Genomic DNA, 23786 nt, shown 5'->3' with positions numbered 1-23786 from the left:
GGAAGACTGTTGTTCTTTAATCACAGTCATCGCATTGCAACAAGTAAAACCTCCCGATGAATTCTTGCTTTTGCCTGAATAGCACAAGAGATTGTACGTGTGTGCCAAGGCAGGAGGCCCATTGCATTATGCGTTTTGGTTAGTCTTTAGCACAGATTCTCTGTTGGAGACGTTTCTTATAAAGCATGTCAGATACAGAAAAGGCAATTCAGTAAGCGCTGTGATCAGATCCTGATGAAATTCAATTCTTTTTTGGACCTGCTGTTCCTGGAAGACATCACTGATAAAAATAGTCTGTGTTTTCCTCTTTGTTCTGATTCATTGCGCTATCGTGCTGCTCTTTCAATTCTTTTTTTTCCCTCAAAGGTGGCTTGTTTTTACAAATAAATGAAAGGAATTGTGGTTTTTGACAGCTTACTCTGTTAGCAACATGATCTGTCAGGATGTTTGAATTTTACATTTTCATTTTAGTAAACTGCATAAACATTGGGACACAACAGAAAACTGAGAACACAGCAACCGTGAATTGTATTGAACAGCTAAATAAGGTGCTAAAAGCTATTTGACAATTAAGGTGCTGAATTTAGAAAGCAGGTCCCTTTTTAATAATCAATCTTGCATCTTAGTTTTTCCCATCAGTTAGTAAAACGCTTTTTGTACCCTCAGAGGAGACATGAGAGGTTAGTTCAGACATGCCAACTGCATAAATTACCTGCTGTTGCTTTTTATCAGTGGCTTTTAGAAATGAAAGTAAAACAAAAAATAGAGAAGTTAGATTTATTTTAAACTTGCAGATCAACTCCAGTTGCTGTTTTAGTTAATGGTATTGATAAAAATTCCCTTTCACCCAAGTGCTACACAGCAAAGCTGATCTCCAGGAATGCTGCTCAATGCTGCTCATATTTCAGACTCATATCAAGTGTGGCCATTTTTCACAGTCTGGTTGGACTCTGCACCATCATCTGGTGGCAAGAAGTATTATTTTAACAGAGTGTGAACTTTCAGATGTACATACAATGTTGCAAACAAGTAAGAAGCATCAATTAATTGAATTGGCTGCAAATCTCTAGGGTTGAGCAACGTAGATTTTGATAGGGTTGGTTTCCTCAGGTTGCACTTTCTTGGGAAGCAGTTTCTGAGGCACAGAATTGTTGCAATATAAACCTGGTTAGCTCCTGTGACAGTTTGATCAGAACAATTTTATGCGGAGGATTTATTCTCCGTTCTCTTTCAGCTTCACAGTGTATTTTAAATCTGTGCTTGGGGTTTTCTTCCTCTCTCTTTGTATTGGCTTTCAGTTGAGATATTAGTCCAAAAATTGTGTGAGGAGGGTCAGAAAAATCCCGTTCCACCTGTGTTCCTGTACATCTTTGCATCACGTTAGCCCTCAAAGAGTAGCACAGGGAATTCCTCTCCCACAGGCACTGCCTCTCTCTGTGTCTGCTCCCTGATCGAAGGGAGCGTCTGTAGGCACTTGTAGCTATCAATACGAAGGCAAGAAGAAAGGGAGAATGGTGAGATCCTGCAAATAGGAGGTTTGGTGTGACATAATGTGAGTAATGACAAGGTTTTGGTAGTATCTTCAGCTGAATATCCTTTTCTAGGGTGTCTCTTGCTTTTTGGATGTGCTTCACTTGTGGTTGGATAACTCTACTGAAATATTTTCTGCATTTTACTGACATGCAAGTACGTACGTTATGATGGATTTGTGTTCATTAGTGTTCTGTCACAGCCCTTGTACTGGCAAAGCGTCTGAAGCAGCAGCAAGAAACGATGTTGGAAGGGTTTTGCAATTCTTCCTGCTGTTTTAGTGCTGTGTGTTGGCAACGGTGTGCGCATTTCTGCACGGCTTGGCTGTAACTTAGCTACTTTCCCATTTACAGCTTGGATTCTAACCTCACGTGTTTCTCAGGAAAGCACAAGGGGAACCAGTGTAACCATAATGATTCATTAATTCATCAAAAGCTTTGTTGGTTTAATATTGTAGGGCTCCCTTTGAAGGGGTTCTGGATGTCAGCACGGGGTGATGTATGTGGCTTTGCTAACATTTGCTATCCAGCAAAAAGCTTCTCACCCTTGTTTGCGTAGAGATGAGTGTTCTGCTGTATTGGTTGGTAAATTTATCAGCTAAGCTATGAGTGTGATGTGTGTTGAAGGCCCCTAAGCTTTATTTGGAGTCCATTGGGCACAGTTACAGCTTCCGAACTGGCCCAGGTTGCCCAGAGAAGCTGTGGCTGCCCCCTCCCTGGCAGGGTTCAAGGCCAGGCTGGATGGGGCTTGGAGCAACCTGGTCTGGTGGAAGGTGTCCCTGCCTGTGGCAGGGGGGTTGGAACTGGATGAGCTTTAAGGTCCCTTCCAACCCAAACCATTCTATGTTTCTATGATTTTAAAGCTGAAAAAATAATACTTTTCAGGGTTTAAAATGCTAGAATGAAGTGTCTTGTGTTAACTAATTGTGCTAATATTGAGCACCCTGTTGGGATAAAACACATGTATCTTTATTGCTTTACGCTATCAGAGAAGCCCAAGAAAAACTGATGGTTACATGCAATGCACTGCTTTCTTTTGGAATATTTTGTGGTGTCAGAAAAGTTATCATTCTGAAACACTCTACAGTTCTCAGTGCTTCCTAGAAAATAACATGGTACACACAAAAACGTGGGGAAAGAGGAGAATGCTGCATGTGTGTGTTCATACAGTTCGGATGTTGCAAAGCACTGCGTGCATCTTCCTTGGTTTTGTTCAAGGCAGTAGAGGGTACAAATTGTCTAACACAAGAAATAGCCTGTGTGTTTCCATGATTTAATCCAGTTTGCCAAACTTTTTATTCATTTTAACCTGACAACAGAGGAGCAGGGAACTCTGGTTTTATTTCCTTGAAAATTATTGAGCCAATTAATCGGTGCAGAATTTAGTTTCACGTGTCCTTGGCTAGAAATCTGGATGACTTTCAGGCCCACAGCTTGGGGAAAGAGGGGAGTTCTTGAGTACACGAATCTCTGGCCTCGATTTTTGTAGTTGAGCTGTACTTGGTGCTACCAGTCAATAAAAATGCTGGTGTTCCTTGGGGTGTCAGTGCATGGCACTTGACAGGAAGGCAGCACAAGGTGTCGGGGGGGATTGATCATCTGGAAGAGGCAGCAGGGAAGCAGGGGTTGCTGGCATTGAGTGACATAATGTCATCAGTCTAGTGTTGGAAGCAATCTCTGTTGCAACACTGTCAGTTGAGCTGATGCAGATCAAAATACTTATGTGCCATCGTAGGAAAAAGTATCTTTCTTACTCCCCCCAATTATTGAAAATTATAATCTGCTGAATCTGAATAAATTAGAATAATACATTTAGGAATTAGATATGCTCTTTTTACAGTTGAATATATGTTCTTATGTTCTCAGAGAAAAATGCCTGTGGAGACATTTCAGACTTTCCAGTATTAGACAATTTATTGAACTCCTTACAGAAAATGCTTAACTGTTCAGCATTGGTCATCTTATAAGCGTCCTGCACACCTCCGTGGAACAGACCGTACGTGTGTGTGAGTGCCTTATTGATCCTAGGAGAATCAAATACATAACATGGGGTTTACTATGAGTTAGGAAATCGTTTTACAAGAATATCAATATATTTGGTAGGACTGTGATTTAGGACAGGTTTTCACAGCCATGTTAGCACTGCTTATATTGGCTAAGGGTCAGTTAACTGTGTGTCTGCCAAAGAAATGCCACCACACGCTGGCAGATCGAAATATTACTGCAAGCAAACACTCCTTTCTCTGGTGGATTGTTGCTCAAGGCACTGCGATTTGGGTCAGCTTGGAGTAATGCACATTTTCATGATCTTCCTCCCTTTTTTTTTTTTATTTTTTAGCAGTCTTTGTGTATGTCTTAATAACTTAGTTTTCCATGTGAATTAGTGGGTAGAAAATGCCTCACCGTGTTTGAGTACGCTAATACATTCCAAAGATGTAGATTTTGTCCTTTCTGCTAGTGGATTTCTTGCAGGCTAATGGACGTAGGAGCACTGTGGGTGGGAAACTCTCCTTGGTGGATCTAAACCCAAGTTTGGGAACTCTTCCTTCTCATGTGCTTTTATCTTTTACAGCAGTTGGTAATGTTTGCTGCTGCCTGTGTAGTGGCCCTGACCGCTGACTCCCAGGAGCATCTCAGGGCAGGCAGGTGGGAGCTGAAGTGGTTGTGAATCATCAAAGCAGAATCACTCCAGTTTGTGACTCTAGGGCTGGTTCGTGGTCTGTTGTCTTCAGTCATGTAAAAGACGGTTCTTATTAATAGATTACCTGCTCAAAAACAGACGCTGTTCTAGGTCAGTAAGGTTAGCTGTGTCTCAGTTTCCTAGAACACAATCATCTTTGTGGTAATAAGCAATTAAAAAAAAACCACCACCACAAAAACCCACAAAACAACCAGCTCTGTGCAGAAAATCGTGTTGTTATTCTAACTCTAAAAGTGTGCCAGTTCCTCTGGTTTCCTTCTTATCTTCAATAGAGGAAGAAGTTCTCCATAAATAGATACAATTTAGCTTTGCATTTCAGGTAGACCATGGAAAAGAGAGAAATTTTTTTTTAAAGCAGAACTATCCTCAGCATCAGCTGTGAAACAATTATTATGGTCCTTTTAAAAAAATAAAAACTCTAAACTTGTAATTCGTAGCAAATACCAATCAGTGCTTTTTTCTTTTCTCATTTAATGCTTGATGGAATCAGTGCCTCAAACAAGCCTATGGCAACCTGAATTCAGCATAGTGCTGTATGTGGTACAGCGTGGGTAGCTAGTTTGAAGTCCTAAATTGTTGTTTAATTAGGTTCTGGCATTGGTGACTCTGACTTGTAGTTATTTAGTAACAGACAATATGGAGAGAACAGTGTTAGATGGAGGAAGAACTGAGTTATTGACCTAAGAGGTTTTAAATCACTTAAGAGCTACTATTTAGTAATGCATGAAGTTGCTGTATTCTGGGGAGGTGTCTGGGTAAAACCAGAGATATGCAGCATTAAGTTCAGCTCTCACTCCTAAGCGATGGAACTGGTTTTTATGCCATTAACTTTGAGTATTTCTGACCTGCATGGCTTGAGAAATCAGGAAGATGAGCCCCAAGTGAACATAAAGGAAAGCATTTCTGTTGGAAAGGTACGTGAGTCCTGGCCTCTATTAGGAATAGTGTGGCCAGCCGGTCTGGGGAAGTGATCGTCCCTCTGTACTTGGCACTGGTGAGGCCGCACCTTGAATCCTGTGTCCAGTTCTGGGCCCCGCACTTCAAAAGAGATGTTGAGGTGTTGGAGCGAGTGCAGAGGAGGGCGACCAAGCTGGGGAAGGGTCTGGAGGGTCTGACCTATGAGGAACGGCTGAGGGAGCTGGGGGTGTTTAGCCTGGAGAAGAGGAGGCTCAGAGGTGACCTTATTGCAGTCTACAACTACGTGAAGGGAGGTTGTAGTGGAGTGGGAGTCGGCCTTTTCTCCCAGGCAACTAGCGCTAGGACAAGAGGACACAGCCTCAAGCTTCGCCAGGGGAGGTTCAGGTTGGACATCAGGAAGCATTTCTTCTCAGCAAGGGTCATTAGCCATTGGAAGGGGCTGCCCAGGGAGGTGGTGGAGTCACCATCTCTGGAGGGGTTTAAGAAAAGCCTGGACATGGCACTTAGTGCCATGGTCTAGTTGCCATGGTGGTGTCAGGGCAATGGTTGGACTCAGTGATCCCAGAGGGCTCTTCCAACCTGGTTGATTCTGTGATTCTGTGAGTTCCCTGAAGTTGCTCTTCTCTTGCTTATTAATCATTATTTAGCAAAAATGACCCCCTGGGCTTTCTGGCAACGTGCTGGTTTTAAACCATTAGCAGTATTTTCCCAGAGATGTAAGGTCTAAGCTGCTGTCTTCCAAAGGCTTCGTGCAGTGCTGAGAAGCAAAGTTTTACCCCTCAAAAATGGATGAGAAAAATCTCAGGGGTGGAGGATGGTGAGGGGAGTTTTGACTAAGGGAGGAGGAGGAGGCAGTGGAGTCATTTGAACAGTCAATCAAAAGTGTCCATAAAAGAAGACAAAAACCTCATTTCAGTTTTTAATCAAATAATTAAGTTATTGCATTTAAAGCATATGACATTGTACATATCCTTCTATTGAAAGTCTGGCATTCGTGGACACATGAAAATGTTTTAAATAAAATAACATACAAAATCTTTAGAAAATATGTAACTCTTTTAAAAAGTCACTTTTATTATGCTTGAAAGTACAAAATGCATATTCTGCACCTCAGTTGTAAATTCCCTTTTAACTGTTCTATATTTTATTAACCATGTGATGTTGACAACAATATGCAGATACCTAGAGATCCTGTTTGGATTTTTGAATGCAGCCGTAGTTCTAAATTTATTAAGCTCCATGTTAATAAATAAAATAAAAAATCAGTTGTTCCTTTTCCTCACTGTCCTTAGTAGGAGCCTAAAACACTCTTGCACAAATGCAAGCAGAGGTTATGGCTTAATTTGTAAGTTTTGGGACTAGTCAGCGATGTGCTGGTTTAAAGGCCTTTTGCTTTAGATTATTCAATGTATTTTTCAGGTAAGAAAAAAAAAATAGAGAAATTTCTGCCAGTCATTATTTTATTATTATCATATTATCGTGTTATTATCCCACTTAGACATCTGTATTCTAGTCACGTGTCACCATTTGAGACAGAGGTAACAGCTGAAAGAGGTTCACTGCGTTAAGAAGGTGGGGATGCCAAAAAAGCAGGTGGAGAGGGAGACATCAGAGGCAGGCTCAGATGTGGTGGTGTGGTAGGTCCTGAATAAAAGCAAAAAGAGGTTTTGTGGTTGAAGTATGTTCAAAAATGTAAGCAGGAGTATTGTGTCTGGAAGCTCACTTTCTCTCCTCTCCAGGGAAACGTGGCTTTTGCCTTTCTACTGAATAAACAGGATTGTTCAAAACAGACCTGGCTCCATTATCGGTTTCTCTTCTAAACAGAAACAATTTGCAGCCAAATTTTGGCTAACCACACAGGTCAAAGTGTGAGACATACAAAGAGCGTGGTGAATTAATGTAAGCACTTTCCAGCTACACTAAATGCATTAAGAGAAAGCATTTGAATGAATATTTGCTCTTGGGGTATTTTTCTTTTCTAGCCCTTTCAATGTTATAATAGTAACTTCAGCTCATTTCCAGTCGTCTCTTCCATCTTTCCCATAACAGGAACTCGATGCTGCTGCTTTTTGAAGTGTGTATCGTTTGGTGACTGGGGAGGCGAATGGCACTCTTTTATGACATTTATGAATAACTATTTTATTATGCACTGATCATTTCATCATGAATTACGAGAGATCTTCCTATTGAAAAGAGCTGAGGGCAAGATTGCCAGTGCTCTGTCCTCATAGCCCCTAAGCAGTCAAGTCTTGTTTGCCTTCATTGAAAAGGAGGATCATTTTGACTCATTGCCTTCCCAAACAGAGCTGAGAAGATTTCTCTGAGAGTTTTGGTTGGTGATTTTTCATAAAACAACTGAGTATGTAAAAGGAAAATGTGAAAAAACTTGAGGTAATTCATGAAGTATGTGGCCTTCAGTGCTTAAAACTGCAGTCTTTGGCAAGTGACCCTCCTACTCTCTACTCTGAATAATTCAGTGTAATCTGTAGTTATTCGTATTGAGTTCTCCCCCGTGTTTCTGAGGTCATTGAGGAGTGAGCTGAGCAGCTCTGGTACTAACACACATCCCTGTGGGTTCTCTCTCCCTGTGGGAACCGAAAGCTTACTCCTGCTCTGCCTCATGTCTCTTAACCCGACTGTTCCTGGTTACACAGGTCTTTGCTCATTTTCTGTTGTCCAAAGTTTCATAAGAGTATTTTGTGAGGGAGCTTGTCACACATGCGCTGTATGGAACGGTTCTGTAGTGTACCTGTGCTGGGGGTTCCTGCAGGGAACCACAGTACGTCAGAGAGGCTGGATTTCCCTGGGCAGAAACCCAGACTTTCCCTGGTGTATTGTATTTATTTATGTGTTTGCTCAGAGTGTTGTTATATCGTCTGCTAATTTTTCCTGGTACAAGCCTCAGGCTTCATGTTGGTATTCCCCTGGGTCACCCTGAGACCCTTTTAATTGTGTTATTTTTTAATTTTAATTGTGTTACATTTGGTATCTGCTGTTCCTCAGGTACCAAAGCACATTTAAGCAGGAGATGACATAGCACAGCGAGTTTGTATGATTCACTGTTCCCTTCCTTTAGAAACCCATCTGCTCTTGGCCTCATGTTACTCTTCATTTGGCTTGTTCAGTGCATAATGTCTCTGACATTCTCAGCCTCTTCTCCCAGGCAACTAGCGATAGGACAAGAGGACACAGCCTCAAGCTTGGCCAGGGGAGGTTCAGGTTGGACGTTAGGAAGCATTTCTTCTCAGCAAGGGTCATTAGCCATTGGAAGGGGCTGCCCAGGGAGGTGGTGGAGTCACCATCTCTGGAGGGGTTTAAGAAAAGACTGGACATGGCACTTAGTGCCATGATCTAGTTGACGTGGTGGTGTCAGGGCAACGGTTGGACTCGGTGATCCCAGAGGGCTCTTCCAACCTGGTTGATTCTGTGATTCTGTGAATATTATGATTTTTGGGGGGACCTGCAAGGCATCCCACACAGAGAAGGTGCTGCCATGGGGACTCATCCGAGTCCTTTCATGGTGAACACAAAAGGAGGAAAAAAATTTAGGTTTTCTGCTACTACCTTATTCTCTCTGAGATTTTTTTTTTTTTTGTTCCCTTGATCATCTCCTGGCCCTGCACACTCCCTGGCAGGCTTCCTGTCACAGTTCTGTTTGAAGAAGGGTTTATTTTTTAAAATTTATTAATATTTGTGAGAACATTTGCAAGTTGGGCTTCGGTTCTTTTTTTTTTTTTGCCTGCCTGATTGTGTATTCTGCTTCATTGAAGCACCTGGAAGTCTCTTAATACCAAAACCAATAACTGAGAGACCTCTTCCCTAATGAGGAAAAAAACAAACAAACTACTGCATATTTTACCCTAGAACTGACAGGATCTCCTTGTTTGTTTGTTTTTTCATCACCTGCTTCTGCTAGAGCTTGTGAACCCTTTTATGTTCTTGGAGAAGTGGCTGGTTTTTGAAGGCCATCAATCTGTTCTGAGTAACCTACCCTGTAGCTGTGCTGACTTGTCGTGCCCTTTCTCAACCTGTCTCAATAAAACCCCTTGTGCTTTTTCTTTGCCTTCAACTGAGTGTCCTTAAGCAGTTGTGGGCCCCTGCAGACATTTCACTCCCTCATTAATCTGTTTTCTTTTCCTTTTAATGAGCTTCCATGTTTTTATGGAGCTCTCTTTTGAGGCCGAGAAGGACAGTGATAGGCTTTTGGTGTTTGTTTTTTTCTCTTTTCCACAGATGTTGAATCTAGTACACAATAGTGGCTGTCACAGACCCCATCAGTGGGACCTGGGGGATGTTCGTACCTTTTACATTGTAAAGTGCTTGGGAAAGAAAGAAGTATCCCCGTGTAATAATCATAGTTATTACTGCTATTGATCAGAGCATGTTTTGACTACAAATTTTTTAAATAATTATTTTTCATAAAAAGAATATGTACACCTTGTGAAGCGATCCTACATGTGGTTTTACACATTCATTAACATACTTAATGGCTGCTTCTATGCCGTTATGTTTTCATAGTTCTAATTTAAATGAAAAAGATACTTAGATTATCTAGAGATTATTAAAACAATGTGAAAGTACCTTTAGCTTTGCTTCAAGGCACACGAGCCTATTTAATTCAAAAGAGCTTTAAATTATTCCTGAACATTTTGGTGGATTGCTACTTCTCTTATTGCATGATATCTTCTGTTTTATGTTTTGGGGTATATACAGTACTTAGAAAAACAACTTGGATGAAATCTATTAATTTTTTATTCCACCTTTTATTCTTAGTTTTCTTATACTTCTGTGTAAGAAGTAAATGTCTTGGTTTTCTTAGAAACTTGCTGCTGTTCAGTTGATTGCTTTGGTTGTGAGGAGTCAGTGTAAAGGTGACAGCATGGGATAAAATATCTATCATTCAAGCAGAACCTGTTTCATTTCAAATGCAGGTTTTCTAAATGCTGCTCTCGAGCTTCTCCTTGAATTGGAACATAAAGCGCATGTCCTTGCTGTCTGAGTTATTGTCCTGGTTTTGTAGGGATAAAATTATAGACTCCCTTTTCTGTTCCATGTTGGTTCAGTGTGTGCCCAGCTGTGGGCTGGTGATCAGGGCCATCAGCAGCTAAACCCAGGGCAGCTGCCCCAGGCTGGCCCACAGGTGTGCTCTGTAACATTAACCTCAGGGGCACTATAAATTGGAAAGGTTTTGGGGAATGGGTGGACTCTTTGCTCTGCTCTCCTCTCCCTCTTTCTCCTTCTCCTCTCTCCTCAACGGTTACCATCCCTCGAGGGACTTGCCACCACTATATGGGCTAAGTATGATTTTGTGTCTTTTATACTAGTATCAATATCAGTTTTCTTATTTTATTAAATGTGTTTAAATTTCAGCCCAGGAGTCTCCCTCCTTTTCCCAATTCCCTTTCTTTACTGGGGAGGGGAGATTGGGTGAGAGAACAACTGCTTATTGTTTAGCCCTGGGTGCGGGCTAAACAGAGACAGTTATATATCCAACAGTTATTATTTTAGTCTAGTTTAGGCCGTTGGGTGCAGCTGAGAGCTCCTCATTGAGAAGGCTACACCCATTGCTGTTACTCTAGCATAGACTTGGATGTTTCAGTTTGGCCTGCGATATTGGGGTGGTGAGTTTAAGATTTAGCCAACCTTAGCAAATGAGACTGGTTTTGTTGTGGGTATATTTTTAACTATTGTGTCGATTTCTCTCAGAGCGCTTCAATTGATCTGTAAGTTTAAAAATAGCATTTTAGTCTTGGACAGTGTTATGCATAATCTTATCTCTCAGCATGTAACTTTTATGCAGTCTTAAAGCATTTTAAAAATTCAAACATATGTCACATATATCTTCTTTCTTTATGCCTATTTTGAGCTCGTCTTCCTCATTACACTTTTAAGAGTTTAATTTTTCAAAGAGGCAAAAGTGGAAAGAGGCGTGTGACAAAGGACCTCGTGTGCTCGTTGGGGACTGGAAAAAGCCGTGAGCAGAGAGGCAGAGTGAGGAGGTACCAGTCCCGTGTTGGTAGGCAGGTGCTCTGCACCCAAAGCCGAGAGCTGTGTGACCACGCGTGGCTGCACGCCCTAGCTCATGAGCCTGGAAAAGCCTCATCAGACCTTAGTAACCTGTAGGAAATGACTTCTGGGTGGGCAAGCCATGGGCAGAATGGCTTGTGTTAGTGCAGATGAGCATGTGGCTGCATATCCAAAATTACAAGGGGTGGGTAATAACTCTGCCCTCTTGCAAACTGCCTTGCATCCATTCCTGTTTTGTTATTCTCCTGGCTTACCTCTTTTCCCTCTAGGTTTATTGATGGGCATCGCTAAAGCTCTTGCAGATTTCTTCCAAATCTCAGCAGGGGGATTTCGAAAGGCTGGGCCAAAACTTGGCCAAGTGTGGACTTGTCTCGTTCCTATTCCTACGCTAAATTTCCAGTTCCCTCTTGCAGAACATGGAGCGTTAGAGCTTTCCAAGGCAAAGGCTGCCAGGATTAGTCGTACGTGGAAAAAAGGCGTCTGGTTTTTCATAGAGGTTATTAAACATTTTGGCCATGGAAATGAAAGTTCCAAGAAGGGGAGGGAAAAGACTGATGCACATATATGCATGGAGTAGCTACGTTTCTAGTTGATTTAGCAGCCAAGGTTACTGAAACTATTCTTGTAGAGTTGGGAGTGGCAGCTGTGGTGTTACCACTGGGGAGGGTATTGGCATAGGAAAACTTGAGAAAATATTCAACGCAACAGCGAGGGCTGGATGCTATTAGCAGGTACAGGAATGCTGTTAAGTTGGTAGGTAATGAAAGGGGCATGCAAATACTGAACAAGATGAAAGCCTGCCAGTGCTTTTTCTGGCTTTCTGTTTCCACGTTCAGCATGCGAGATCACTTCTGAATAATGGTATGAATTACTGCAGTGTCCATCCAAACTTTTCAAATGTACCTGTCCTTGAAATGTCTGTACCTTGGCTTGTATTCATGTATCACAGCCACTCTGGCTCCTAATGATTATCAAATTAAATCAGTTTTTATTTCCTTTTTAAAGCATTTGCTGTATTTCACTGCTGTGATGGTATCTGAAATGTCTGATTCAAGGGACTATTTCTAGAGGCACAGTCAAGCATTTGCTTGAACATTTGTGAGCTTCCTTTCCTTGAAAGGTACTATTATAGTATAAAATGTATCCAAAAGAAAGGAGATTATTGCAGAAATATGTACGTTGCCTACTTAATTTCGATTTCAAAAAGGACATGTGCTGTAACTAAGAGTACTTTGTCTCCTGCAGTTTCAGCAAATATCCTTTTCAGTGAGATGTTTTTGTGTTAAACCTAAAGAACTGCCTGCTGGCTTTCTAATTTTTCTGTTTCCAATCTGTCTGATTTTTCATTTCAGGCACGTGTGAATCCCATCAGTGTCACTCCACCCATACAAGCCATAGATCAGGACCGCAACATCCAGCCTCCTTCTGATCGACCGGGCATCCTCTATTCCATCCTAGTTGGTTGGTGTCTGCTACTCTTGCTATCACTCACAATCAGTCACTTAACTATGACCAGCCAGAGAAAGACTGGCTGGGAGAGAAGAAACCTAATAAAAATTCATATTGTGGTTAGTGGGATGGTTGAAATCGTTGTTCCTACCTATTTACGTTTAATTGCAGTTTAGAAGCTTATTTCAGATGGCTGCGTTATTTATTGTGATTTATTCAGATTAGATTCAGAATTGTCTGGTTTAGGCAATGGAGCAACAGAACAAGCAAAAGGAGGGAGCCTTGTGTGTGCTCATAGCTATCCTGCAATGCATTTCCCATTCACAGGTGTGAAGGCACAATAAAAGATGCTAAAGAAAGGCAATTAGAGTGGGTTTCCTGCCAAAAGTCTTCTGGCACAGAGCAACTTAGAGTCTTACCACATCCACCTTTTATTTTGCTGCCTGAGAGCTTGCATGCTTTCCCTTGGAATTTAGTGTTTGTTTAGTTGACTGTGCTGTTTTCGGGCCAGAGAGGAATGCCATTCTAGGAGGAGTTCAGAGATACCCACTTTGTCGGGGGGATGCCTTGTATTCTGCAGTGTATTTCTTTTCCTGCTGTTTTTCTGTGTTTGGCCTTTGTTTCCAGTTGCTTAGCTTGTATGATTTGATAATGGAAGGGCCCAAGGCAGTGGTTTGCAGTTGCAGTTCTCCACCTGCCCTGCTCTTCCCAAAGTACAGAGGCTGATGTTGTGGTAATTTCTGTGTCCCGTGACTAGTGTGGGAATTGGAAGTTGTGTGTTCTGTGGCATCGCATCTTTTTCATGTTTGCTGTGTTAAACTTGGTATGTCTGTCATTTTATGGGCCATCTCAAGAGGGTACAAATGAATCGCTACAGGCACCATTGTACTGAATGTGCAAGTCCTGAGCTCTGTGTGCAAAATGCAGGAGCCTGAATCCATTTGGTGCCAACAGACTGGTCTTGAGGCATTTCCAGGGCTCTACCCAGACCGTGGCAAGGGACATGGCCGTGGCAGATCAACCTCAGCATGGCAGACCTCAGCAGTCTCTAAGAAAGCAAGTTTTGGTTGGATAGCCTTGAAGCAAGCTAGATTCCTTCAGGCTGTAGCTGGATTCAGATCTGGCAGACCAAGGGATGCTTTGCTGTCAACTAGTCCTCTTCCAGCAAACCTGTTTTGTAGGGAAATGTGTAAGTACTTGTAGAGTAAATCTACTAGGTGGTTTTATGCTTGAAAATTGACTTAGTTTATTTATAAATTGACTTGGCTTATTTATAAATTCTGCTGTTGACAGTTATGCTCTAATGCAACATTTAGATTTTTTCAAAGTTCTTTGCATAACTTTATATACATACAGGAGAAGAACTCCTGTAAAGTTCTTCAGGAATGAACTTATTAAAGTTGTGTGTCACTAACCTGTGATATTTTTAATGTTTGAATGACTGTTTTGACCTTGAAGAAATAATTCAGAAAGATGTATTGTAGCAATTTGGGTGGGTCTGGGGATTTTTCAATGGAAAGGTGCTCTCTTTTTTTTATTTTTTTTTTTATTATTTTCCCCCACAGATTTTAAGTCTGTCTTCATCTTTGCCAGTATGCAGTGCTATTTATATTTAGCCTTTACCTCAGAAAATATTAAATAGTTTCACAGGGAAGAGGCCTTGCAGATATTTCTCATTGTACAGATTTTTCCCTTGCTTTAGATCTAAGTGTACTGCTTCTTTATATCTCTGGATATATCTTTTTTTAAACACTGGAAGGTCTGAACTATGCCCATAGAATGACAGAATAAGCTACTTACCAAATATGAGAATGATTTTGAATTTTATTTGATTTGACTGCATTCTAATCTGGTTCTGCTTTTACCCTGCTTTCTTCCTTCCACTGCACACCTGTACAAGTCAAGTCCTGGCACATGCTTTGGGTACTGTGGATGTTATCTATGAAATCTGCGCATCTTTCTCAGTGTCTTTAGGATCTACTGTAAATACATGTTTCTTTTAATGAAGCCTGGCATCACTGCAGCAATAACTCAGTTCTACTTGGTGTGGCTTACTAACCTCATCCTTAAGTGCCCACAGAGCGCTCTGCCTGTCATGTTTGCAAGCTAACTAGCTGCTAAAGTGTTCAGGGAAATGCCTCAGTGCTGCTTTCGCCAAATCCTAGTGATCTTTCCCACGAGGAGGGTATGAGTGAACCTTTCCAGTTCCAACAACAACAGGTTCCCCTGAAAAGGAGTTCAACCCACTCGATGAGGTAACGATAAATGTGTGTGGAAGTCTCGGTACACAGTCATGGGAGCATAGCAGTGCTGAAGACAAAAGTAACTTGAGGGTGAGGCACTTGAGAAATGAAGAAGTAGCCCAAGTATGTTACTAGCCCATTATTTTCTGCTTTCTTGGTCATTCTGATCTCTGAGTGTGATCCTCTCAAGGGATATATCAAGATGTCTGAGTGTACTCAGTCAAGTAGTTATGGACTGGTACGGATGAAATGATAGGTTAGGCCTTAAATATTCACAGAATCACAGAATGTCAGGGATTGGAAGGGACCTCGAAAGATCATCCAGTCCAATCCCCCTGCCGGAGCAGGATTGCCTAGACCATATCACACAGGAACGCGTCCAGGCGGGTTTTGAATGTCTCCAGAGAAGGAGACTCCACACCCTCTCTGGGCAGCCTGTGCCAGTGTTCGGTCACCCTCACCGTAAAGAAGTTTTTCCTCATATTTATGTGGAACCTCCTGTGTTCCAGCTTGCACCCATTGCCCCTTGTCCTGTCAGTGGATGTCACTGAGAAGAGCCTGGCTTCATCCTCATGACACTTGCCCTTTACATATTTATAAACATTAATGAGGTCACCCCTCAGTCTCCTCTAAGCTAAAGAGACCTTGATTCTTGAGGGTCATCCTAAGATCAGAGAACTAGTTGCAGCATAGTACTGGGATTGTAGTCTTCTATTTAAAGTATTGGCTAAAGTCCCTGATGAAAGAGCTACCTTCCAAAGCACAGTGAAGTACTTCCGAGAAGAGGATTGAACTGGGGCCATACTGTAATATTTCATTTCTTATAAAATGCCCGATATCTTTACATTTGGAAACGTGATGGTTTGAAATTTTTTTTTTCATGCACAAATGTGTCCAATCCTTGACTTTCAGGAGTGTTAATATATTTGAGTCAGTGCAATAGACCCACGTATAGTGTCTGGTACAAGCAAGCCCCCTCCCTTTGTACGTAGAGTGTGTGCAATAAAAAGGGGGTAGAAGCCAGCTCCCCTTCTCACATCTGCAGTCTCACCCTATTTTTTTTCCTTAGCGCTAACTGCATCACAGCCCTGTGCTGCTCTTGGATTTACTGCTCAGCCCTGTGTGAAGGTTTTCCCTTATTTTTATTAGTAATTTTAAGGCTTGCTTTTCTCTGGCGCCGATTCTTGGGAAAAGTACGTTTTTCCTTTAAATCATCAGCTTCATTTTTTGACCCTGGCACGGTCTCTGTGATTTCTGCTGCCAATTTTCAACAATTAAGTGTTCTGTTTGTTTGATATTTAAATGAAAAGCCAAAAAAACACAACAGTGTTTTCACAGGTTTCTTTCCAGATCCCCGACGCATTTGCGTGGCAGGCGACGTGCCCCACAAAAGCCCTCCTCTGGCTCCAAGAAAAGCAAACCTAAGAGTGCTCTTCACCTTGTAGACGTTCCCCTCTGCTGTTAGGTCATCAGGGTAGAAGAGATCATGTTCCCTCCTGGGCTGTCAGCTCGCTGCTTCTGTTGCCTGGGTGAAACGAGTGTGACCAGAGGTGTGCTGAGCACTCAGTGGTCATTTTTGGTGTGGATGGTGCAGTCTCATCTCCACGTGCAAAAGAAACCACATGCCACCCTTCACGTGCTGTCCTCCTTTCTCAAGGGTGCTTATGGACCCACTGGTGCGTGCTGGCCCACCACCTTTTGATACCCTAGAGCTCTCCAAACACACAGACCAGGTGAATTTCTGGAGGCAGGAGACTCGGAACTCCTGCATAGAGCTTTAGACCTCTCTGCTTTTCCTGGATTACATCTTCTTGCAGGCTGGACTTGTGAGAGACTGGCAGCGTAGGGGTGGTGTGAACAGTTGCGGGGCCAGTAGCACTTGTATGTAATATGCAGACGACACATTTTGAAGACACATAGTTGCAGCAGGACATTCCTCTTCTCTGGAAGTAGATCAGGCAACAGTTTAGACGGAGGGTTGGGCTGCGCTGTCAAATTACAAATGATTTTGTGCAGAAGCAGATATCTCTGTTCTTGGAAAACTTTACTTTTGGAATCTAAGGTATCCCTGGAGTTTGGACTCTTCCTGTGGTAGGCAGCAGCTGGGCAGGCATCATCAGGTAGGATTCAGGCAGTCCAGCTCTATTCTACTCTAGTATTTACTTCCCTGGTTATCCTCCTCGCTGTCTTCCTTTACCTATTTGTTTTTTTTTTTTCTTGGATTCTTTCCTGGCATCCTTACACTATACGAGCTTCATCTTCCCTGCTGTAGATCACTTTGTGCCTCTTAAGCCATCTCCGTCCTCCCCTATGTATTTGTTCTCCTTCAGGGAACATCTTGGGTTTTACTTTTTCATTTAGTCTTTCTTAATTTTTCTTAGCTTCAGCATCAGCCCTTGCGATGTGCAGCCTCCTAAGACTACAGCAATCTGTTTTCTGCCAAAAGCTTGGAGCTGCTGCTGGATGCCTAGTGCTCTTAAAAAATTATAACAGTTAATTAGGAGTTGAAATTAAAAAGAGGGGGAAGGGGAGGGAGGACTTGGAGCTAGAAACTCTGCATTTATGTTGGTGGTGTAATAGAAAAAATAATCCGTAGTGGTTCTTCCTGTTACTGCTCTCTGGGTGTGTGGCATACATGTACACAGAGATATTTGCAGAATATGTACAGTGTGTGTGTATATATGTACACACAATATATACACACACACAAAATATATATATATATGCACAATATACACACAGTATAGCAACTGGTTGTCATCTGATGAGCTGCAAATTAAAGTATTGCATGTGAGTTTGGGCAGTAATCGATCTCCTGGGATAGCTACTGACTTTCTAAAAGCAGTTTCTAATCATTGCACTTGAAAGGGGAACAAATAATAGCATCATTTATCAGAAAATGGTCTTTTTTGTGTTGAATCTTATGCCCTGTTGTACTGCATTGGCACGGCAATATTTGTCCTGCTCTCATGGCTGCTTTAAGGTACCGTAACTCAGGAGCTCAGAGGACTTACTGGGGCATTTATTAGCAGCAGCCAGGAGTGCTTTCTGCCTCTCAGCTGCTACACAGACCTATTCCTAGACCTAAAATCAGTCGAGATCTTAGACTTGTAATCTGTATTTTGGTTTCTTCGGATACTTTTAGTAAGACTGGTAAGCTGTGAGATGCCAGAGTTCACGTGGTTTCTAAACACTTTGGCTTTCGGAGCCCTGCTCTGGTCAGATTTGTGCTCTCGCATCTCCCCAGCTGAGAGTCAGGCTGGCTCAGGGGAAGTCAGACAGTTAAACCAAACTGGGATGAGCCACACAGGCTGGAGAAGGTGGATTCAGTTTTCTGCCATGCAAACGAGGAGAGAACATCCCTTTGTCTTTTAGGAAGAAATGGTGTAGCCTCTGTTCCCTGACAGGTGAGAGACTGTTGCTGAACAGTATCCCATCTGCTTATTGCATCATCCTGCCCTGGCAATTCATGCCCCACCATTGCTAGTTTTTTGTGTGCTTTCTCTGAGAATCACACGGCTCGAAATCACCGTAGCTTAATTCTTACCTCCTCCTGTGTCGGGTTATGCTGCTAGAGCCGTTTGGCTTGAGCACGGTATCACAGGAAAGTTATTGGGCTGCAGCTGCCTCGCTGGCCAGCCTAGGGGCCAGGCACAGCAAGGTCACGGCTGTCTCCATCCTTTGCATTCTCTCCAACCCCTCCATGGGTTCACAAAGGTGTTCAGGCTCTGACTGCTTCTGTTTTAACTGGGTTGGAGTATCCTGGGAGCTCACAGCCATGAAAATATTTACTGCTGACAATAAATGGAAGCTGTTAGACACAGATGAGGTTTTGTCTGGTGCTCCTTCCCTGAAGAAGGATTTCTAAAATAATACATCTGTTGTTATTACTTATGTATATGTTCTTAATAATGCATTAAAGAGCTTGCCCATAGGTGCAACAGAGGGCTACAAGAACTGAGGTATTTAAAATGTGCGTTTTAAATTGCAAATATCAGGGCATCATCTGTGCGCAATAACGTGGCTATCATGAACTTAGTGGTAACCTCTTTGTCACATCACTTCATTGTGTATTTGCTTTGTGCACTCCAAAACCAGTTTGTAGTGTTCTCTGCTTTGTGACTAGCATGAGTGTATGTCCAGCAATACTTCAGGGGAAACGTACTTCAAAGCTGGAGAGAGAAAATCTGTGGTATGTTTAGCAAGTTGGGTTTCAGGAATGTGGTGGATACAAGTGGAAGATGACACTGAGGGCCATGGTTTAGTGGTGGGCTTGGCAGTGCTGGGTTAATGGTTGGACTCGATGATCTTAAAGGTTCTTTCCAACCAAAACGATGCCATGATTTGCAGTGAGAGCTCATTTCTCCACATGTCCTCTTATCTGATTAGATTTATACATATCTCCTGGAAGCTGAGAAGCAGAATTTCCACCAGCTGCAGGTGTGCTTGGCCTCCTGTTGTTAGCAAGTACGTAGGGATTCCCAGTTGAGAAGAATCTTCATGGTTAGGGAGAGTAAGAAAATAATATAAAATGCATAATGTTAGTGGTATCCTTAAGCTCCGTGTACACATGATGCAATGTTTTATCCTTATAACAGCAGGATTAGTTTTTGTTCCTTTGACTAATGAGTAGAATAAATATATTGTTTAACTAAATCTTCCTGAAACAGCATTAATTCAAACCTCAATGTCTTTTTTTACAGGTATTCCTGAGGATTATCCGGAGTATTTCCATATGAATCTCACAACAGCTGTACTCACACTCCTAAAGCCAATCAATAGGGATTTACACCAGAAGTTTGACTTGGTTATTAAGGTAATTTTGGCTGAATTCATATTTCCATGTGCTTTTGAAAACTGCTTAGTAACAAAAAGCTCTAGAGAAAAAGTGGGGTGGGTTTGCTTGTCTTCCCTGCATTTTTCTCTTTTATTTTTTAGCCAGTTGGGCATCATTGAGCACAATTGGGGGAAGAAGGGTGTGAAGAATTTTTGGAAAGGGAATAAATCATGGGTAGAGTTCTGATATTTCATGTTATATTGATATTGTATGAACAAACTAAATACCCACTTGTGCGTTTGTTTTTTATGAACTCAGTTGTCCTGAGAATGCGTTTGTTTCGCGTTTCACATTTTCTCCAGTTCACAACCCACACTAGAGAGTCGTATAAATACAAATAATTGTCTGAGTACTGAATATTGGGAGCAAGGAGGACAAAAAATCGTCTCCACATCTTGTAGCAATTTTTGCATGGGTTTTTTTGTTCGTTTGTTTGTTTTGGGTGGGTTGGTTTGTTTGTTTGGTGGGTTTTCATATTTTTTGGTTTTGTTCAGGGCTGATTCAAGAGAAAGGGAAGCTCACTCCAGAGCTCTGCTACTGAAGGAAAAGAAAGCTTCTGAAACATAACCAATGCTGATCTTGCTCAGCTCCTATTGCTGGGAAAAGACATAAACCACTTCTGTGGGGTTGGTCTTTTCAAACCCCACTATTGATGAGGAGAGGTGGCTTCCCTCCTCTTTTGTACACGCTGCTTTGTCCTTAATTTTACACTCCGTCTCGATAACAGTCTGCAGTTCTTCTTAACTGAGCCAAGAGATCAAAGCACACATCAGTTAGTTGTGAAGAGTGTGTCTCTACAGGAAGATTCAAAATGTATCTTCATCTGGTTACCGAGTCCCAGTTTTGCAAGTATAAAATATTTTCAGTATTTGCTGCTTTCTTTGCCAATCTGAGGATTATGAGGAAAAGAATAGGAGGTGGTGATATCAATATTAAATAGCTAAACTTGTTAAATGTAGTAAGCTCTTAATTTTACTGTGAGCAAAATTGTACAGAGCCATAAGCTTTGCTGGAGGTGAAATTTGTGTGAACGGGCTGCAGAAGTCAGGTCAGTAAAGATGAGAATAGAGCAGAATTCTGTTTGGTTCTTTTGGAGACGGTCTGGAGCTGTCCCTGAAGCCGTTTGTCTAACGGCACAGAAAATTGTATAGGTTTTGCTGTATTTATTGGTCAGCAGAGGAGCAAATAAAAGAGAAAGGAATCGCAGTAGTCTCTAAGTAGTAGAGCACTTGTATATTTATCAGTGTATTTCGTGTAGAATAAAGAGTGGGATTTCCACACTGCAGCATGTTTTTACACAGGGATCTTATAAAGCTCTTGCTGTTCATTAGTATTTAATCTATTTCCAAATACAAGGGTTGCACTCATGTGGTAAGAATTCTTTATTTGTCTCTCCTACCCCCTGATGTTTTGAGGGGTGTTAGTGGTGGCAATGGCAGCAGGCAGTCCCTTTGGCAAGAGCAGCTCCTTCTGTACCAGCCTGTGAACCTCTTTGAGATCATGTGCCATACTATTGCTAGCTCAACAAATAGCCATACTGGTTATAGTATGACTGAAGAGGAAGTAAAATTGCAGCTTACAGAAATTTTGAATAACTCTGCATCTTTGTAAATACTTGTGTTAATTTCCTACCTCAGTTGATTGTGTGTGTATCACAGTACAAAGCTTGTATATGCTTAGAGTGAAATAATTTGTGGTTGCATATTTTTTATAATCATCTATTTTTGAGCTTACTTCCTATTGTAGAGTTCCACTGTCACTGAGACATATGAAGAAACTTAGGTGGGTTAATATCTAAATGAATATGCTAAGAAGTTATGGGTTAAAGCCCTATAGTGCTTTGGTTGTGTTGGTGGTGGTGTTAAAATTCAGCAGCCATATACAGTAGCACAATACATCAATTAAAAAAATCAATTACACTGGTCTGGTGCCACATTCTGTGTGCCTAAATAACAAGCTCTGTTGTTAATGGAAATGTTTATGGGCATTAGTAGGTTCATATTGCTGTGTTATATGTGCAGTCAAGGGGATAATAAAGGAAAATTATCAGTCTGTAAGAATGATAACATACTACCTTCTAGAATAATAAAAGTTTTAATGCTGTGTTGTTCAGGGACCTTTTGAACTGGTGTAATGTCTCAGGCTGGTACCAAATCAAATCTTCAGATTCTCATTTTGCACATTTCTCAAGTTTGCGTTTCTCACAGTATTGAAGTTGTTGAATCTGATTCTGTTTTATCTGGAGGGGTGCAATGTGTGATGTTTCCCTTTAAACAGAAAATTTGCTGGTTTTGCAGGACTCACTAAACTTAATCTTTAAAATATTCCCTCTGATATCAGGAGATCAATTTTTTTTTTTCTGCCAAAATATTATGGAAAGCAGTGAAATGGAAAAGGTGGTTAAGTCAATACATGAATATTAGAACGTGTGAGGTAAGGCAGAGAGGAAATGGGTGCGCTCATCTGTGGTATACAAACTGCATTGCTGATAAATGTTGAATTCTCAAATAGGGAGACAATGGAAAAAGCTAAACTTCTTAATAAGAAATGCTGGTTTTCAGCCTCCCTGCTATCTCCAGAAGATATTTGATGACAAGCAAGGAGGCAAACTCGTTGGCCCTCCTAGGGCCTGTCACTTCCATTCCCTGCAATGCAACAGGGGCTTTTACAAAAGAACACAGGTTTTTTTGTGTGTCTCATGGAAATTTCCATGTGGCAACTGCAAGGCTGTCACAAGAAGCATGTGGATTTAGAGCCTTTAAACTGGAAGGGCTTTCTGGTGTTAATAATCCTGTAACTAAAAGTATAGTCTATACGAGACCCAAAATGTGTAAGGCTGTGAACGTTATGATTCGTAGGTGTTCTTTCCCTTTACTAACTCTTTCTTCTGTTACAAAAGATTGTTCCTGAGATGCAAAAACACCCCCCATAATACTAATTCCTTTTTTGAAATCAATTACTGCTTTTGGAGTAAGTTTTATTTATAAATACATATGTGTGTCATTCAAAGATTTATGTCCATGAAGGCAGGGACTTTCATGTCTCTGGAGAGCAGACGATTTGGAGAGAGAACAATCTCCTTTGGAGCAGACGGTCCTGCTTTACAGAAGGTCGTTGCTAGAGAAGTCAAACCAAAGCTACAGTGAGAGGGAGCACACTTTCAGCAACCTCAAAGGCTAAAAAATAATTACATCTTTGATCTGCAGCCTTGCTGAAACGTCTCCTGAGATTCTTAATAAAATAATAAAACTATTAAAACTCCATTTCCTTGGCATTGTCACTACGGTAGCTGTCTTTCCTCTGGAGGACAATGATTTGTAACAGGAAGGCATGTAATCTGTTTAGCTCTCAACAGAATTAACTTCACCTCTGATACCTCTTTGTTCGTATAAGGGGATGTAGCTGCTTGAAGAAAACGGCAGCAGCTTTGATCACCTTTCTGGAAAAAACGTGACCACTGCACTGTAGACGTGAGCCTACGTTCTTGTTACTAGCTCTAAAAAGTGTCAGTGAGTTCTTTTATTTTTTTTTTAAGTGTGTATATCATGAAACAAATAGCAAAATTAATCGAAGTGATGCACTTTGATCCTTTCCTATTTGAACATTGCTTATTTATCAATCAGACAAAAATCTAACCTGATAGTTCTGTTAAAATCAATTTGCAAACTGGATGGACTACTGAAGGCTTACACAGTCCATGAAATACTAACGAATGGAAATGCTACCACGCAGAGGAATTTACCACACCTGTAAGAGACCAGGAGTTGATAAAATTACTCATGCCGAGTGGTAGTTTAGTTCACAGGGACTCGTGTGGCTTTTGGAGTGGGCTGAGGACGAGTAGCTACACTGCCACAAGGGTTGTGAGTCTGGCCCAAAGAGTGTGTATGTGGAGATTTGGGGGAGAAATTGTCACTAGCAAATCACAATCACAAAGAGTTTTTGCTTTATAAAATACTTAAAAGCACAATGACTTCTTAGATTGTCTCGGTATCTTGTAAAGGAAAAAGTGATCCTCCTCTAAATAAACAAATAGCCATATTATTTACTAAGATTACAGAAATTTTGTCAACTCTGTCAAG

The 23786-nt window shown here is 41.5% G+C and overlaps 1 protein-coding gene across 4 annotated transcripts in view; it reads left to right on the top strand.

Annotated features, from left to right (window-relative positions):
- The window catches only part of PCDH15 (protocadherin related 15), a 358337-nt gene that overhangs the window by 121112 nt on the left and 213439 nt on the right, over positions 1-23786 (top strand). For all 4 annotated transcript variants that reach the window (XM_068416522.1, XM_068416519.1, XM_068416520.1 and 1 more), the window contains 2 exons: positions 12528-12636; positions 19571-19683. In XM_068416522.1, coding sequence (XP_068272623.1) covers positions 12528-12636; positions 19571-19683 — 222 coding nt within the window. The remainder of the gene's footprint in view (positions 1-12527; positions 12637-19570; positions 19684-23786) is intronic.

This window comes from Nyctibius grandis, chromosome 20 (assembly GCF_013368605.1).
Source record: "Nyctibius grandis isolate bNycGra1 chromosome 20, bNycGra1.pri, whole genome shotgun sequence".
Classification (NCBI taxonomy): Eukaryota; Metazoa; Chordata; class Aves; order Nyctibiiformes; family Nyctibiidae; genus Nyctibius; species Nyctibius grandis.
Note: the sequence above shows the minus strand (reverse complement) of the source record. Positions and strands in the feature narration are given on the sequence as shown.